General features: G+C 43.8%; 1 protein-coding gene across 1 annotated transcript; it reads left to right on the plus strand.

Moving 5' to 3' along the window:
• Positions 1 to 2,074: 2,074 nt before the first annotated feature.
• LOC115099453 (guanylyl cyclase-activating protein 1-like) lies at positions 2,075 to 18,517 on the plus strand. The gene is made up of 4 exons (XM_029617111.1): positions 2,075 to 2,272; positions 6,688 to 6,837; positions 13,699 to 13,789; positions 18,390 to 18,517. The coding sequence occupies exons 1-4, from the start codon at positions 2,075 to 2,077 to the stop codon at positions 18,515 to 18,517; spliced, it is 567 nt and encodes a 188-aa protein (XP_029472971.1).
• Positions 18,518 to 18,754: the final 237 nt, after the last annotated feature.

The following is an 18,754-nucleotide window of genomic DNA, read 5'->3' on the forward strand; positions in this document are numbered from 1 at the left end:
GTTTTTACTGTGAGTTTTTGCCTCTACAGCCAACTTCTTTTCAAATTCTCTCTTAGCCTGTCTTATCAATGTCTTACATTTAACTTGCCAATGTTTATGCTTTATCCTATTTTCTTCTTTTGGATCCTTCTTCCAATTTTTGAATGAAGATCTTTTGGCTAAAATAGCTTCTTTCACCTCCCCTTTTAACCATGCCGGTAATCGTTTTGCCTTCTTTCCACCTTTCTTAATGTGTGGAATACATCTGGACTGTGCTTCTAGAATGGTATTTTTTAACGCCTCTTGGACATTTTTTACTTTTGTAGCTTCTCTTTTCAGTTTTTTTCTAACAATTTTTCTCATTTTATCAAAGTTTCCCTTTTGAAAGTTTAGCACAAGAGCCTTGGATTTGCACACTGTTCCTTTTCCAGTCATTAAATCAAATTTGATCATATTATGATCACTATTGCCAAGCGGCCCCACCACTGTTACCTCTCTCACCAATTTCTGTGCTCCACTGAGAATTAGATCTAAAATTGCTCCCTCTCTCGTCGGTTCCTGAACCAATTGCTCCATAAAGCTATCATTTATTCCATCCAGGAACGTTCTCTCTAGCATGACCCAATGATACATTTACCCAGTCTATATTGGGGTAATTGAAGTCTCCCATTATTACTGCACTACCAATTTGGTTAACTTCCCTCATTTCTCTTAGCATTTCACTGTCCATCTCACCATCTTGACCAGGTGGACGGTAGTATACCCCTATCACTGTAGTCTTCCCTGACACACAAGGGATTTCTACCCATAAAGATTCAATTTTGTATTTAGTCTCATGCAGGATGTTTATCCTGTTGGACTCTATGCCATCCCGGACATAAAGCGCCACACCTCCTCCCGAGTGCTCCTCTCTGTCATTGCGATATAATTTGTACCCTGGTATAGCACTGTCCCATTGGTTATCCTCTTTCCACCATGTCTCTGAGATGCCAATTTTTACTAGGTATTCTCTGTGGTTTAGATATGAGGAGAGCCAGGAAGAGGGCTGTGTCAGAAATGCCTATCTCTGCTAAGCGGGTAATTAGGATTTGGTGGTTGACAGTATCGAAGGCTGCCGAGATGTCTAGGAGGGCCAGTATGTATGACTTTCCATGATCCATGCCTTTCAGGATGGTGTCCATCATTGCTAGTAATAAGGTTTCAGTATTGCAGGCTTTACGGAAACCAAATTGTGAGGGGTGTAAGATATTATGGTCTTCTAAGAAGTCAGTAAGCTGAGTGTTGACTACCTTTTCAAGGACTTTGGAGATGAAGGGCAGGTTGGATATGGGCCGGTAGTTAGCTGGGTCTGTGGGGTCAAGTGTAGGTTTTTTGAGGAGAGGTTTGATAACTGCGAGTTTAAGTGCGTCTGGGATAGTTCCGAAAGTAATGGAACAATTTATTAAGTCAGCAATGAGTTTTGCGATGGTAGATGGGATAGAGAGGAGGGTTTTAGCGGGGATGATGTCCGAGATGTGGGTAGTTGGTTTCATCTTTTTTAGAATGGATTCGATCTCCTTGGCTGAGGTGAGGTCGAATGACCCGAGGTTGATCTTATTGTTGTTGGGGAGGGGACCTCCTGATTATGGACCTCCTGGTGTCTCTGACACCCCCTGTTCATTTTCTTTTGTGGTTGAATATTTTCCTATTCTCACAGATTTTTTTCTGGTTCGGTGTCTGGTGGCAAATCTTTGTGAGGATCCCCAGATAAAGAAGTAGGGCTTCTTAAAAGTAAATATAACTCCAGGGCAGTTCCTGCTGTCCAAAATGATTAGTTCCTTCACCTGTTAAACTGAAATAGTAGCCTCTACTGGATTAACCATTGGGTTTGCTTCTTTTTTAGGACACAATTTATAGCATGCAAGCTTTAAAGTCCCTTTGAATTATCGACTAAAGAGATTATAGGCTTACTGGCAGCTCTGAAGGTTTCATTCACCTTCATTTAACAGATGCTGCAGGATCAGACACCGATAGGAAGGAAAGAGGCATTGCAGAGGTAATTAATACCCCCAAGAAGAAGGCAGTTTTTGAAGGCTCTTTGACTCGCCCCAACAGGATGGGCAACACCAGCAGCTCCACGGTGGACGATCTGCAGGCTGTAGAAATCCACCACTGGTACAAGAAGTTCATGACAGAGTGCCCCTCTGGACAGCTCACCCTGCATGAATTCAAACAGTTCTTTGGGCTCCGAGGACTAAGTGAAGAAGCCAACAGCTACATAGAACAGATGTTCCGCACTTTTGATATGAATAAGGTATCTGGGTGCACAGAGAGAGAGAGGGTGGTGCTGCTCCGTAACTGATCAATGGGAGGAAGAGGTGGGGGAGGGGAGGGCAGGAGGATGAAAACAAAAGAGCAGCTGCAACCAGGGAGGTAGAGGGAGATTAGAGGCAAAAGTAGGTGCTAAATGCCCGATCATTTAAAATGTTCCAGATATGGAAACATAGCCCTAGGACCACAGTTTTCCATATAATGGGAGTTTCGAGATCATGGATAAAAGGTGCTCTCCTGTAGGGAAAACAAATTGATAGTCTGCCTGTTGTAAGCAGAGTGTGTCAGACACAGGTATGACCAATGTGACACAGAAAGATAGGAGTACTAACATTCAGGCGGGAGAGCGGGCGAGCACCCGCTCTCCTCTGCGGCGATTCAGGTGGGAAGAAGATGCAAATGAGGGCCCTCGGTAAAAAGAGGCACTAGGGACACTAGCGCGTCCCTAGCGCCTCCTTTTTGACAGAAGTGGCAGCTGTCAACGGGTTTGACAGCTGATGCTCAATTTTTCCGGCGTCGGTTCTCGAGCCCTCTGAAGCCACCGGTTCGAAAAATGGACGCCGGCATAATTGAGCATCCGTCTTCCGACCCACGGGCACATTTTACATTTTTTTTTATTCTTGGGGCCTCCGACTTAATAACACTATGATATTAAGTCAGAGGGTGTACAGAAAAGCAGTTTTTTTCTGTACCTAGAGAATAGCCACTGCCATTAGCAATGGTAACATGGAATAGACTTAGTTTTGGGGCACTTGCCAGGTTCTTGTGGCCTGGATTGGCCACTGTTGGAAACAGGATGCTGGGCTTGATGGACCCTTGGTCTGACCCAGCATGGCATATTCTTATGTTCTTATGTTCCCCGGTGCTGGCTGAAATTAGCAGGCGTTAATTTTGGTGAGTAAAAATGTGCATGTCGGATGTACATTTTTTTTTTTGGCATCGGGGGGAATAGATAATAGCCTCATCAACATGCAATTAAATGTGATGAGCACTATTACCTATGCACGCTATTGGACACAAGTTTTGTACACGCTAACCCCCGTTTTTGCATCGGGGGTTATGGACGTGCATCCAGATGTGCGTTGAGCCTTGCGCTGTGGTCAGCGCACAGTATTGCATCGGCCTATATATTATTACTGTAGGATAACTCTAATGCGAGCTGGGTAGAGTGACACATGGATAATTGTACAGTGGTAATGTTAATGCATCGTTCATTGTATTTTCACCAGAGAATAGATGCAGCCGGATTGTCCTGTGCTGCAAGTACGCTGGTGTATCTTGAGCAGGCCTGGATTTGTCAGAAAGTACGCTAGGCCTGTGCCTATAGCAGCAGAAATCTGAGGAGGCAGCAGGCTGGCCGAAGCTTTGTAATCTCACTCGGCAGTCCCTCTCCTCCAGGCAGCATGCAGGGAACAGGAGAGCCTGAAGCAGATAGAGCAAAGGGGGATCATTTGGGGAAGATTGGGAGGGGCTGAGCATTAGAGGCTGAGAAGAGAGGCTGGGGATTGAGGGGGGAGGTATTGGCTTGTGAGAGAGGGGAACAAGGGTAGGGGGCAGTGTTTGTGTGCGTGTGTGTTTGTGTGCGTGTGTGTTTGTGTGTGTGTGTGTGTGTGTGTGTGAGAGAGAGAGAGAAGGGACTCTGTGTGTGCGTATGTGTGCACGTGTGTGTGCGTGTGTATGTGTGCACGTGTGCGTGTGTGAGAGTGTGAGTGTGTGTGAGTGTGAGTGTGTGAAGTGTGTGTGTGCGTCTTTTGGCCAGCTACTGATAGAATCTTGTGGCCTGGTCTTTTCTTTTGAAAGTCACCATTGCCCACTGAATTAATTATCACACTTTCTGAGGTCAGGTGATTATGTGGTCACCTACCATTGAAGATTGGTAGCCAAATCTTTTGTAATGGTTGCTGTTGGTCCCTTCTCCCCAGATCCTAGCACCTACTCCCCAACTCTTCCTACTCCCTCCTCCTCTTCTTTAATCCAAGAACCTCACCCTCTCTCTCCCTCCTCTTCCCCATTCCAGGTTCCCAATCCTCCCCATCCCTAATTCTTCTTCCTTCTCAGACTCCCCCCCCCCCCCCTTTTTCTCCTCACCCCATTCCCGATCCTCCTCCTCCCTTCCTATCCCCATCCTTGAGATCTCTTCCCTGTACTGATAACTTGAGATCACTTTTTTCACCCAATAAAAATAAAACAAATTTTACTAATAATTATAGTGTAAAACTACTTTATTCTTAAAGTATAATATAAGAGAAGGAAATGTTTGGCAATTTTCTTCAGAATTTTTCAATTTTTGCCAGAGGATCTACCCCTGAGGTGCCACAGGAAGCTAGGGGACTCTGCCTTAGACCTTCTGCTCCCTATTGTCCAACCTCAATAGATGGGGATGGGGATGGGGGGGTGACAGCAGCAACAGTGCCTAGGGGTGTCAAAATCTAATTCCGTCACTGACCTTAAGGATCATTTTCAAAGCTTTACCTGTAGGTAAACAACTATTTACCAGTGGGAAAGCCCCGCTGACAATTTGCCCCCTCTTCTCACTGTGGTCAAAAGGGTCCATGCTGTTGACAGTGCAGATACTTTTGCCTGCATCCGGAAAGAGACGGGAAAGGGGCAGAGAGAGGTCAAAGGAGGCAAAGACCACACAGGGAAAGTCAGACCCGCCGCACCCCCATTAGCCAGATTTCCAAAGGGAAACTCCATGGTGGGGGTTTCCCTTTGAAAATGTGTTGGCAGGCCTGCGGGTTCAGCTTGCATAAAAATTGCCCTCCGCAGTGTTATGTTTAAAGATAATGCTGACAGGATTGTTTCTGTAGGATGCAGTAACCACGTCTTGTTAACAGTTGGATAGATGCTGTTGATAAGTTGTTCTGTTTTGATTGTGGGATAGATACAACAATAATAAATGGTCTCCATTGGAGGTCAATTTTGAATAGCCCACATTACTTACCATGTATGGGGGTAGTTTTAGCCCATGAACATTGCAGCCAACTTTCAAAGGGATGCTATCTGTAAATTAGCAAGCGCAAAGTATGCGTGTTAAAAGCTGCCGCTTACTTCGCCCCTATTAACTGTACGGGCTGTCGAACAGGGACAAAACGGCACACGCGCCTTTTGGAAGCTGAACGTGCATGCTCTGTTTCCACTCCCACGACCTCAATGTGCCCACGACTAAGAAGCGAACTTTCAAACAGCCCGCATAGGAAGGTTGGCAAAAAAAATGAAAACATAAATTATCCCACCGAATCCAGCCCGCAGAAGGTAAACCCGTTATTTCGCGTGCATCCATTTTTCCTGAAAACCTCCGCGCATGAAAACCAGATTTTATATAAAAGTATGCATGCAAGTCCAAATCCCTTCCCAGACTCCGCTCCAGGAATGTGGAGTCCCGGTAACCTAATTGTCTCCTCCTATTGGGCAGACACAATTTTGTATTGAAAATTACCCTGGAAAAGTACAAGCTCTCTGGAAGCCTGCGAGTGTTTTTAGCTGGATAGAGGAAGGCAATTTCCAGAGAGAAGAATCTACCTGGGTTAAATACCTATTTATTTACCCGTGGCATTGGCTTTGGAGATTTCCTCTGTAGGGTAAGTTATCAGTAGGGTGCACAACAATCAAGTTACACAGGTACTTCTAAGCACACAAAAAAACAAACCTGATATTCAAACACATATAATTTATGTCTGAATGTTGGGTTTTTATGTAGATAAAAAGGAGGCATGGGCCTGGAGCCATTTTAAACTAGGGTGTCATGTACTTGTGTTAGCAGCATGCCGATTAGGAACATACATTTTTCAAACTCAAAAGAACATGGGTAGATACCCCCCCCCCCCCAGGAATGCCTCTATAATGCATGCCAGAGGGACACGTGTTATGAAAGCATGCAAGTAGCTTCAGGAGGCTGAAAATCAGATTTGGTCAAGTTAGCCGCTTGAATCTTGATCTTATGTGTGTCGATCCTGACTAAGTCTTTGCAATTTATCCCAATATGTTTACAGTAGGACGATATTCAAAGTGTGTTTAGCGCTAGACAACCAGATAAGTAGGACTGGTTATGTTCAGTGGCCACTAGATAGCCGGACAAGTCACTTATCCAGATATCTGGTTAGCCGGATAGTCAGTGGGCGGGCAGTGGGCAGATTGGAGCGGTGCTACTTATCCAATTAACTTAACCAGATAAGTGGCAATATTTGTTCTTATCCAGTTATGTTAACCAGATAAGTTAGACCTGCCATAGAGCACATATAACTTATCTGCCTAAGAGGCGACTTCTACACGGATATTCAGTGGCACAGCTGTGCCACTGAATATCCCTTGTAACTTAGCCGGATAGGTTACATTACCTGGCTAGCTTTAAATATTGACCCATTGATTAATACGTTAATCCTCAAATTATTGTTGTAGGATGGGTACATTGATTTCATGGAGTATGTTGCAGCTCTCAGCCTTGTTCTTCGAGGGAAGATAGAACAGAAATTACGGTGGTATTTCAAGCTTTATGATGTGGATGGAAACGGTTGCATTGACAGACACGAGCTGTTGAATATTATCAAGGTAAAAGGAATATTCTGCATCCTGCTGCTTCAGCCTAATACCTAGCAGCACCCCAATATCTAGCACACTGCTAACACCTTCCACCCTGGGTCCTGAACTCCAAGCATAGAGTCCTGCTGCTTCAATGTAATGTTTCACACAAATCAAACCGAAAATATCCCAGTGGCGAGTATAAATCCAAAACAATAGCAAATCATGGAATTGCCAAAGATGACGAGAAGATATTAGTGAAACCTTAATATGTTTGAGCTGCATAGGTTCGCTTAACATTGTTCCAAGAACACTCTTAATTCTGAACTGTAATGCAAAGCGTTAAACATCGTTCAAAAATGTAATCATTGGTCTCATGCAATATTTTGTCCCATAGAACATTTTTTTCAAATTTTTTTTTTTCTTAAACCCAATGCATTTAAAATAAAACATAGAGCAGGAGCGTGTGCCATCATGTTAAGAATGTTTGAGAGCTGCAGAGGCTTTCATGGATTAAGTGAAAGTATTAAAGTTGAGAGTTTCCATCTCAAGGTAACACTCCCGCCCTGAAGAAGAAATGAAACACGCTTTGTATCAGGCATCAGATTTTAGTGTTTCTTGGATTAAGGAAAGGACTGTCACCCCCTCATTTGGATAATATCCACAAACAGTTTGAATTAAGATAAGTGCTGTGCTCAAATATATAAAGGTCTCACTAACATTTTCTTCTTACCTTTGGTAATTCCATGATTTACTATTATTTTGGATTTAATGTAATATTTTTACATCCAGAATCCTGTTGCTCCACCCACATCTGACAACCTCTGACTTATTTTTCCTTGCATCACCCAGTATCCTGAGTCCCATTGTTCTGTCCCAACATCTCGAAATCTTTTGCTCCTAGCACTGTGAATCCATGCTTCAAGTTGATTTTCCCCACATTTGACACCCTAAGGCCCAGAGCTCTGAGTCCTGCTGTTCCACTCTAACACTCAGCACCATGATTATCCCCTGGCATCCTGTAAGTAAGTTTAGGGGTGCAGGGACCTGTCTATTACAGAACAATCCAGTTCCCCTCCCACTTCACGATCCTAATTTCAGGAAAAGAAAACATGTTCTCCTCAGAACTGGACTTGTATTTATCATATTTGGCAGGATTTAGCATTTAGAAGATAACAATTCCTATCTCTAACATCCTGCCACTAAGCACCAATTTACCCTAAAGAAAGTTCTGTACCATGGGTGATTTCAAACATGCCATAACCTTAGTCTGTCTAATATATTAATACTTATGGCTAACTTACCCCTGGTCTTCAGGCGATTTCCCTGTTTACCTCTGAAGCAGGCTCTGGCTTGAGGTCTGGAGAATGTGGGCAGGGGAAGAGGCTTGCTTCCTGGTCTGGTACTGGCAGAGCTGCCGGCCTTTTCTCAGCTCCTCACCCGCCTCAGACTTTGAGCCCCTCTGACCCTAAGCAGGGTGTCTCCTAGCCACCCCTAGTCTGTTCCCTCCCCACTAGCAGGAGGTGCTGGGCTGCTTCGGGTTTGCTCCCTTCTCCTTATTGCCCCCCCCCCCCCATGTCTTATACTTTCTAGCTGATAAATATGCATATACTCGTGCATAATCATGTAGTGGGTGGAGGGTCTTTCCGCATTCGCATTGCAGGTCTTTTCCCCCCTCTCCTTTCTTGGGGGGGGGGGGGGCCCTGCCATGTATGCCAAGCTGTATGCCAGAGTCAGCGTTTTCTCCATTTTAGAATGCTCCCCCTTCATCGAAGGATGGGGATCCCTCTGACCTCTGGACTTCACTTGGCTGGTCCGTGACTTCTGCTTATAAGCTTAAGTTGCTGCATTGTCCCTCTGCCTTGGTTTTATATACACAGGAGCTTACAAACAGGCAGATATTGATAAGCATCCTTCAGTTCTGGTTTAAAGTTCTCATCTGAGCAACATTACTTTTCTTTAGCTGTGACAATGTTTTGGCCTGTTAGTTTACTTGTCTGCATCCCTCTTTGGCTATTATGATTCATATTAGGTGCTTTCAGTGGTAAAACATGGGATATCTCCCTACAATCCTGTGTCCCTTTGCTCATCCTAACAAGCTAGTTTGGTGTTTCCATTCACAAACCTAGGCCTCACTCTTACAGCTCTCTCCAACTCCCAGAAGCGCCTTATATTTTTCTGCTACTTTGGCACCCTGAGTCCTGCCTGCTCCACTCAAATATCAGCTGCACCCTAAATCCTACTTCTCATACAATACCCCAGCAGCAAATCTTACTACTCCTCCCCAGTATTTGTCACCAAATCTCTCTATGCAACTTCAAAACTCGGCACAGTAAGTCCTGGTGTAACCCCCTCAACTTGGTTCCCCACCACAATACCTGGCTCAAAGAACAGTAGTGTTGCTACAATGACTAGCAAACCCACATTTTGCTGCTTCTCCAGTGCCCAGCACCATGAGTTTTGCTGCTTTTCCAGTGTCTGGCACGCAGTGCCTCACTGCATCAGCATCAGCCACAAAGCCTTGCAGCTCCTCTAATACTTGTCACCTGCTGCTGTTTGAGTGCTCGTCCCCAGATGTTCACTGTATCTCCAACACTCGGCATCCCAAGTTCTGCTGTACCTCCAACACCCAATACGCCAACGTCTTAGATCCAGGTACTACCACTCACTAACAAACCTTAATCAGACGTAAAAACAATTTTTTCTTTAAACTTGGCATGCAAGCACCAGGTAACCAAAAGTCACAAGCAAGAAGCAGTAGGAAAAGAGAATGAGTCTTTAGTCACGCTGGATCCTATGGTCAAAGGTTGCTGGTTTGTATGTTTTGTTTTTTTTTACTTTCATCAAAAATGATTGTTTCTAAAAAAAATCAAACTTGCAAAACAGTTAAGTCTATCTCACTGACTTCATTGGTATCATAAAAGACGACTCATGCCATTTTAGATCAAAAAGCTCAAATCACCTTAGGTCAATGTGGACTCAGTCATCTTGTCCAAAAGAGTCAATTATTGAAAACTTATGCTAGTTAAAAGGATAAGTTTATTATATGTGTGAGTGCACCGATGAATGCACATAGATAGGTGTGCATGTGCAATCGCTCATATTTTATGGCATCTGCGCACTTTACAAAATAAGCTTAAATCAACCCAACAAACATGCTCGTGTATCTTAAAAATATGGGGCATATATTTTCAACAGAGCCAGGTAAGTGGAGTGTTAACACTTATCCATTTATGTTACTAAGCCAGATAAGTGGCAGTTTTTGAGACTTATCCGGCTAACTGGCAGCAGAGCCGCCAAGTATCCAGAGAAGACAAAATTTATCTGCAGAAGTAGTGCAAATCTCCTGTACGTGAGTATTTATGCTCCTAATTTTAATTATTTACACGTAGAGATTTTACTTGCGTATTTTCCTTAGCACTTGTCTGCATTTACACGTGTAAGTAACCAAATTTTGTAACATGCATGCGTGAAGGAAATTACCAGTTTTGTCATAGTCCACCGGTTTGCCCAGTCTATTTCTAGGACATCAAGAGCCCCTGAACTCCCCAGTTTACCCAGATCCCTCAACCAGTCAGTATTTGGCAATGACAAATTTTATTCTCATGCCAGATAATTAACAGAAGTAAATATACACAAGTAGCACACTTACAAGCGTCACTTTCATAGGCTATAAAACAGCAATTTAGATGCGTAAATGTTGACCCCCGCCTCAGAATGCCTCTGGCCTACCCCTTTTTTATACGAACAAACTTACTCATGCCCCTTAACTTGCGAATGCATGTTTGAGGCTTATAAAATCACATTTTCACAAATGTGTGTTTTTTGCGCAAGCACGTGCTGATTTTTACATGTGCGACTCTGAAAATTCACCTGTTTTTTTTTTATATTTCATTGTATTTTTTATGCACACAAAAGCAGTCTTTAAAGTGTCTAAAATGTAAGATATTTAGTTTTATGATCCAACATCAAAGCAATCTGGAGATGAGTGTCCAGTTCCCACAACAGATGATGTGATGCCCGCAGGGAACCCTCGAAGTAATAAGAGCGGAGACGCTCCCTCAGATATTAAATACATGCACTTTAAGATTCCTTTAGTAAATAGGCCCCTTTAGTTCTTATCAAAAATGCCAGATGGACAGTATTGGAAAGCAAAGTCTTCCATTTATCCAAAGAGCAAAGCTTCCCACACCCAGTGTCACAACAGAAGAAATAAATCTTCAAGATTGAAAGGGCAGTTCGGTCTCCAGGCTCCTCTGTTTTTTTTTACTTCTACGGTGAGACAGTCAACCAGGGTGCCAGTTGTGAGGGTGGGCTGCTGTTCAATAGGAACCGACCTCAAGCCCACCAACTAATTTCACATAGACCACCAAAGAACTTTCTTGGCATAATGACTCTGTCACTACCTACCTCAGCTGAACTTGGTACTGAGTCACTGAACCAAACAGTTCCCTTTCTGCTCATTTTTTTTGCTTTTATACTTTTTTTTTTTTAAACACTTTTGTTTGTCACAATATATGGAAAAAGGATGCATTATTTGTAAAGTTCACAGTGCAATGGAGAATGCTTCTGAAACTTCCTGTTTTCTGTGCACAGAAGAACCTGGTTCTGTACCTCTTATGGTTTGTTTGAAGTTAGAAAATATTGTGAACGTTGCGATTGGCTCGCATATTTGGATAAGTGGCACCTATCTCTCAGGCAAGTGTATGAGCCGTATTTGTAAAAGCAGGGGTTGATAAACTGCTTTCTTTTGCAGTGTTGCACTGCCTGCAGGGATCCCCCTTCAGATAAAGAACTGTAAAATGTCAAGCCTTGATCAGAAGGTTGTCTTGGATGTCGGTGGTGACACTGTTATTGCTTAATTACTGTTATGGAAAGATGATCTCCTTTCACATAAATATTGCATTGTACTAGCTGCTGTGATGGAGCATCACCCAATTCTTCAGAGGGGTAGAGCTTAGACTATACAGGTCCTTCAAGGAGAGATAAGCTTCGTGCTTCTATTAATAATCAATCTCCTCTTAGCAATATGGTTTCTAATCTTCTCACCTAGTAATCCATGACTGGATTATAGCCCTAGTTCGCAAAGAAATCCCAGAAGTTTTTATACCTCACTGATGACTCAGGAAGAATAAGAGACCCCCTACATACACCTGAAAGAGATAAGAGAAATACCTCTTCCTAAACGTAACAGGAAAGAAGAGACTCTCCCCACATCAAACAGACTGGAGAAACAACCCATTATATACCTAACACAGATAAGAGAAAGATCCCTCACGTAGCAGATAATGAGGAGGAGAAACAATGTCCTCTCTCTCTCCCACAAAGATGGCTGAGATAGGAGATCCCCGTACATTGATCAGAGATAGGTGAAATATCCCCCATGCACAACACACATACATATACATCTAATAGATGAGAAAGATTCACACACATGCACACGGGTAACTAGAGATAAGAAACCCTCACAGTCCTAACAGAGGCTAAAGAATGAACTCTTCCTTTCTCCCATCACATACACCTGAAAGCTTTCTCACCATACATACTCCGAGAAAAGAGAAAGGTTATCTCCCAAACACACGCACACACACACCTAGCAGACAGAAAAAAAGATATCCCCAATATACACCTAAAAGACAAGGTAAAGATCCCCACAAGCTACACCATCTCTCCACCACCAGGCAAACTGCAAAAATCAATTGATCAGGTACAGCTAACATCACAACAATGGCTAAAACAGGCAGAATACTTCCCCTTCCAAAGGGAGAGCCACGTAACATCCCCAGGAATTGCCGACCAATAATGAGCTTAGCTAAAGGCTACAAGCTGTTCACTGCAATAGATGCAGATAGAATATACAGTATAATTGCATAGACATTAATAACATCATGGGGATAGGACAGAAGGGCAAGTGAAGAGGAGCGTATCCAACCAAAGGTCATTTGTTAATGAATAAAGCCATCATGGCTAGATGTAAGAAAAATTAATACCTCAGTATATCATGGATGGACTACAAAAAAAAGTTTTTGATAGCAATCCATGTTCTTGGATAATAAATTATCTCAAAATGTACAGCATGAACTTTGGATTGATCAAGTACATGAAGTATAGCATGCAAATGTGGCAGGCTAAACTCCTTCTGAATTATGACGATGAATATGTCACCACTAACATCAAGATCCAATGAGGAAAATTTCAGGGAGATTCCTGTCACCACTCTAATTAACTCCTTGGGCTATTGATTTAGCCTTAATCGTAGAGACGTTAATGATGCACAGGTAACATTGTACTTATGATTTAGATTTTCAGCTCCTGTGATCGGCTCTTAGCAGAACAACTCCAAGTAGTGAAGAGTTTCTCAGTTAATATCAGGATGACATTTGGCATGGACAAATGTGCTAAGGCGATCTTCCTTAAAGGAGACATCTCTCCGATTGAAGACTGGCATGATAGAACTTGAGCAGGAAGGCGTATATAAATATCCAGTTGTAGAAAAAGGTGCAACAATTCAGTACAAGTATGCAAAAAAACCAGGAGTCGTAACCGTTAATTTTTTCATTTGTCTGCACATAAAATCCCTTGTACTATGAGAACTTTTTCTTTTCCTGATGATTTTTACATTGGCCAGCAACCTAACAGCACATTGTTCTACAGAGCCAGAACAAGTTGCTGACATCGTGCTGCGAGAGGAGGCAGAGTGACAGAGTTAATCCGTGAGCCACCTGCTCATCTCGTGCATATTCATGAGGAATATCCTGAAAACCCTACCAATAGGAACCCAAGAGACCTGAAGTTCCTTAGAACACTTTGGAAAAAGACTGAACGTGAGGGACACATGTCTTCTTTCAGTATTAAATCTGTTACAGTAGTTTGGCTGCTCTCTTCTTTCAGGCTGTCCGTGCCATAGACGGCTGCGACCATGATGTCAGTGCAGAGGAATTTACCAGCCGAGTCTTTGACAAGATTGACATTAATGGAGATGGTGAGGTCTCTTTGGCTTCTATCATGCTGTATCTGTCTATGTCTTTAGTCATTTTCATCAAAATAGTCCGTGTGTGTGTGTGTATTAGATACTTACTTGAGCTAATTCAGCCATATTTTGTACATTTTCATATGTTCAATGTATGCAAAGGACTTTTCTGGGTAATTATAATTAGGCCAATACTAGAGTCTCTTCCTATAAAACAAGGAATCTTTTGGAGCATGATGTCCCGTTGCTGTGGATGATCTGAATATTTTTACAAATACAGGTGAATCTCTATAAACACCTAAAACAAGTGAGTCATATTGAGATAGATAATAGCAGAATCCATGGCAATTTGTAAGTTTTCCAGTGTATTATGCTTCAAACTATCTTCTTAAGTATCTATACCAGGATAGTGTGGTATAGCGCCCCCTAGTGGCAGGTCCTTTGGGGTGACTTCAGGCTTGGAAGCTTATTCTCAAGGACTGCTGCAGTCGATTCCTTTGTAGCAGATTCAGTACTGAAGCTTCTCCTGGGAATAATGCTGACATTGTAACTTAGCTTTAGAATAAAGGTGTGCTGGGTACTGTTCTCCTTCTGCCTCAACCTCTCCATCCTCCTCACCTCCCATTGAGCTCTCCTGAATTGCCTGCCGTCTCCCTCCTGGAGTTAGTCTACTCCTCCCTAGGAAGACACCGCCTCTTTGTTTCCCTGCCCCCAACACTTCCAGGGGATGACTACCAGGGCATCTGGGAAATGTAGGTTAAGGTTTTGAGGTGTTTGGTGGATTCTTAGGTGCTGTAGTGATGGCCACTCCCACGAGGAGCCCCGCGGGGAACTGCTACTCTTGTAGCTGTAATAGTGAAGTTCCCAGCAGGTAGAAGTAATGGTAGCAGGCACCAAGGTAGACAACTCAAGCCCTCGAGGAGCGAGTACCTGGATAGGCACCTGGAAAGAAGCATAGGGCCCCCGAGGAGCGGGTACCCAAGTTAGTAGAACCCCGGAAGATAGAGAGAACTTCCAGCAGCAGCAAGAAGCGGCAGAGCAGCTTAGACCAGACGAATCCAATCCTTGCTAACTCAAAGTCATCAGTAAATGGGCAGCCTATATACCCGGATGGTGTGATGTCACTCGAGGGGGACGCCCCTGAGGTTCGCGCCAACGCTGGAATAAAGACGTGGGTGGTGCGCGTGCGCACCCTAGGAGGCCCTCAGGTGAATCATGGGGGAATGCCTTGCCATAGCCGTTCTGGGGACGCCGGAGAATGCGGCAAGCAGACACGGCGGTCGCCATTTTTCCGAGGCTGGTGGAGAAAGCACGTATTGAAGTGAGGCAAATGGGACGAAGCCTTCTGAGTACGACGGACGCAACAGTTTCCCTTTACTTCCTGAAGGAAAACACCTAAAGTTTTACAGCGCAGAGACTCACCATTGGCTCAAATCACCACAATAGGCAACTCCGGTTCTCCTTGCATACATTGCAGGCAGTGCATGCAAATATATTTCATACATATTCATTGTGGATATTCTGGTTTGTGGCACTTGAGGACCACATTTGCCTACCCCTGAACAATACCTGAACAATACCTTCTGGCCATTTACCATGACTGTTCCACTCCAGCATTTGCTCTCCTACAGTGGCCGTCTCTCCATCCATGCATATCATTCCTATTTCTTCCGCTTATTCAGAATTCATTATCACTTCATTCAAGTTAAATTCTTCCACAGAACAGTAACCCATAGCTTGTTCTCCACCTTATAACTGTCCTAGTACTTCTCTCTGTGAATTCTTTGTGTAGGTTTGGTTGAAAAAGGCCAAAAGACCACCTCTTCAGCTGCGACCACACGACGGTGTTCAAGGCTCTCTCACACTGACTGGCAGCCCAGTGTCCTTACAGTACCCCTTATACAGGGCTCTCCTATGCAGCAATCCTTCCCTTCCTTCTTCCCAGCTTTCTCTTTACTCCCGTCCTCTTCCTCTCCTTTCCCTCCCTCTGTCTTTTCCTCATCCCTCTCATTCCCTCCTGTTCTTTCCTCTTCATTCCAGAAATTCTGTCTCCTCTTTTCTCCTTATCCCAGAAGTTCTCCCTTTCTTCTCCTTACTCCAGACATTCTCACATTCTTCCCTTCCTCCGCCTCATTCCAGACAGACTCTCTCACCTCAACCCAGATGTAATTTCTCTCCTTTTCTACCTTGCCCTAGATGTTCTCTTCCCCCCCTTTCCTCCCTCACTCCATACATTCTCTCTCTTCTCCCCCCCCCCTTCTGACTATGGGCCCGGTCCACTGCAAGGCATCAGATGAGTCTGAAGGGTAGAGAGGAAAGGATTCTTTGCCCCTCGTTGGCTGACAGGGCAAGCAAAAGGAGAAGGAGATTCCTTGCCCTGGCTAGTGCTTGTTGACCCAGGAAGGGTTGAGTTTTCCTCTAGCCTTGCTGAGTTAGGACAAAGGACAGGGAGGGATCAGAGGAGGGGCAGAGACAGAGGGATTCCCTTCTCCTCTCCTCTCATCAGGGCCAGTCTGCTTTGGGGAACTTCAAGCCCCTCTTTTAAGGAGAGGATTTTTCTTCCTGCCCCAGCAAGGCTACAGGTTAGGCAGCAGGGTTGGGTAGGGATAAAATGACAGCAATCATACTCCCCCCCCCCCCCCCCCCCCGCCCCCACTCATGATGTACAAAAATCACGAGGGAGATGGAACCGGTAAATAAGGAACAGTTATTTACCCTTTCAAATAATATTGGCACACCCTTGAAGCTAACAGGCAGCAGATTTACAATAAATTGGAATAAGTATATTTTCACTCAACGCATAATCAAACTGTGGGATTTGTTGCCAGAGGATGTGGTCAAGGCAACTAGCACAGAGGTTTTTAAAAAAAGGTTTGGACAGGTTCCTGGAAGAAACGTTCATAGACAGTGATTAACCTGGAGGCTCTGCGTGAGCAACAAGAAATTGGATCTACTTTTGGGGACTGGCTACTATAAGAGACAGGATGCTGGTTGGCTCAAGGGAACTTTGGTCTGACCCAACATGGCACTTCTGATGTCCTTACATTAATCCAGAACAGGGAGCAGATGGGGACATTGCTCCGGGATGGAGGCAAGATCTGAAAATCAGGGCTGCCTGGTGACCCTAATTGTAGTAATATGGATCTCACAGTGTTGCACGAAAACCTCAGTGTGGCTCTTCACAGAACCTAATGAGCCATTCATAGTAACTTTATTAAGTGATGACACCATAAGAACATACGAAATTGCCATGCTGGGTCAGACCAAGGGTCCATCAAGCCCAGCATCCTGTTTCCAACAGTAGCCAATCCAGGCCAAAGAACCTGGCAATTAACCAAACACCAAGAAGATCCCATGCTACTGATGCAATTAATAGCAGTGGCTATTCCCTAAGGAAACTTGATTAATAGCAGTTAATGGATTTCTCCTCCAAGAACTTATCCAAACCTTTTTTGAACCCAGTTACATTAACTGCACTAACCACATCCTCTGGCAACAAATTCCAGAGCTTAATTGTGCGTTGAGTGAAAAATAATTTTCTCTGATTAATCTTAAATGTGCTACTTGCTAACTTCATGGAATGCCCCCTAGTCCTTCAATTATTCGAAAGTGTAAATAACCGAGTCATATCTACTCGTTCAAAACCTCTCATGATCTTAAAGACTTCTATCATATCCCCCCTCAACCGTCTCTTCTCCAAGCTGAACAGCCCTAACCTCTTCAGCCTTTCCTCATAGGGGAGCTGTTCCATCCACTTTATCATTTTGGTTGCCCTTCTCTGAACCTTCTCCATCGCAACTATATCTTTTTTGAGATGCAGCAACCAGAACTGTACCCAGTATTCAAGGTGCGGTCTCACCATGGAGCGATACAGAGGCATTATGACCTTTTCCGTTTTATTAACCATTCCCTTCCTAATAATTCCTAACATTCTGTTTGCTTTTTTGACTGCTGCAGCACACTGATCCGATAATTTTAAAGTATTATCCACTATGATGCCTAGATCTTTTTCCTTGGTGGTAGCTCCTAATATGGAACCTAACATTGTGTAACTACAGCAAGGGTTATTTTTCCCTATATGGAACCTCATAGTAACTAGAGCAGGGGTGGGCAATTCCAGTCCTCAGGGTCTACCAACCAGTCAAGATTTCAGGATATCTCTAATGAATATGCATGAGAAAGATTTGCATGCACACTGCCTCCACTTAATGCAAATATATCTCATGCATATTCATTAGAGATAAGCTGAAAACTCACAAGTTATCTGGCTAAATGGTAAGTTTTCAATATTGCCCTTGTATATCCAGCACATGGTGGCATTCAGGGACTGGAATTGCCCACCCCTGAACCAGAGTGATTTGCTTGCTCCAGGTTGTAAAGAATAAGTGAGTTAGTCCTGGTTTGTCAACTCTTTTTACAAAGCATTCTCAGAGTTTCTCGATGTAAACACCTATCTGGATGATTATATGACTGTAGGTTCTGATGCCTTGTCTTATCTGCTACAGGTGAGCTATTGGAACTCTGAGCGCTGATGCCTTGTTATCCTGTATCTGCTACAAGTGAGATGTCTGAGACCAGGATACTGATGTTTTGTGCTGTCTGTTTGATACAGGTGAGCTGTCGCTGGAGGAGTTTGTGGAGGGAGCCCGGAAGGATGAAGAGTTTATGGAACTGATGATGAAGAGCCTGGACCTGACACATATCATGACAATGATTAATAATCGGCGACGCAGCGTCTAACGAGAGAGAGAGAGACAGAAGAGGCATGCAAGATAGATGTGCAGCAGAAGAAAAGTAGGGGTGGCTGGAATGCTTGGAAGAGGGACTCTGAGAAAGTTATGGTAGGCAAGACGTGAGGTCTTTGTAGGTCTTTGTGACAGAGGAGAGAAGGAATGTTTCCTGCAAGCCTTCCCCATCGTTTGTTAAAAGAGGGAGCTAAGCCCAAGAGAGAATCCTTCCAGGTGCATGAAAATTAAC

Source organism: Rhinatrema bivittatum, chromosome 9, assembly GCF_901001135.1.
Source record: "Rhinatrema bivittatum chromosome 9, aRhiBiv1.1, whole genome shotgun sequence".
Classification (NCBI taxonomy): domain Eukaryota; kingdom Metazoa; phylum Chordata; class Amphibia; order Gymnophiona; family Rhinatrematidae; genus Rhinatrema; species Rhinatrema bivittatum.

Coding starts and splice junctions, on each gene's coding strand:
- LOC115099453 (XM_029617111.1), top strand. CDS start 2,075: ATGGGCAACACCAGCAGCTCCACGGTGGACGATCTGCAGGCTGTAGAA. Junction 2,273..6,687: donor GCACTTTTGATATGAATAAG/GTATCTGGGTGC, acceptor TTATTGTTGTAG/GATGGGTACATTGATTTCAT. Junction 6,838..13,698: donor AGCTGTTGAATATTATCAAG/GTAAAAGGAATA, acceptor CTCTTCTTTCAG/GCTGTCCGTGCCATAGACGG.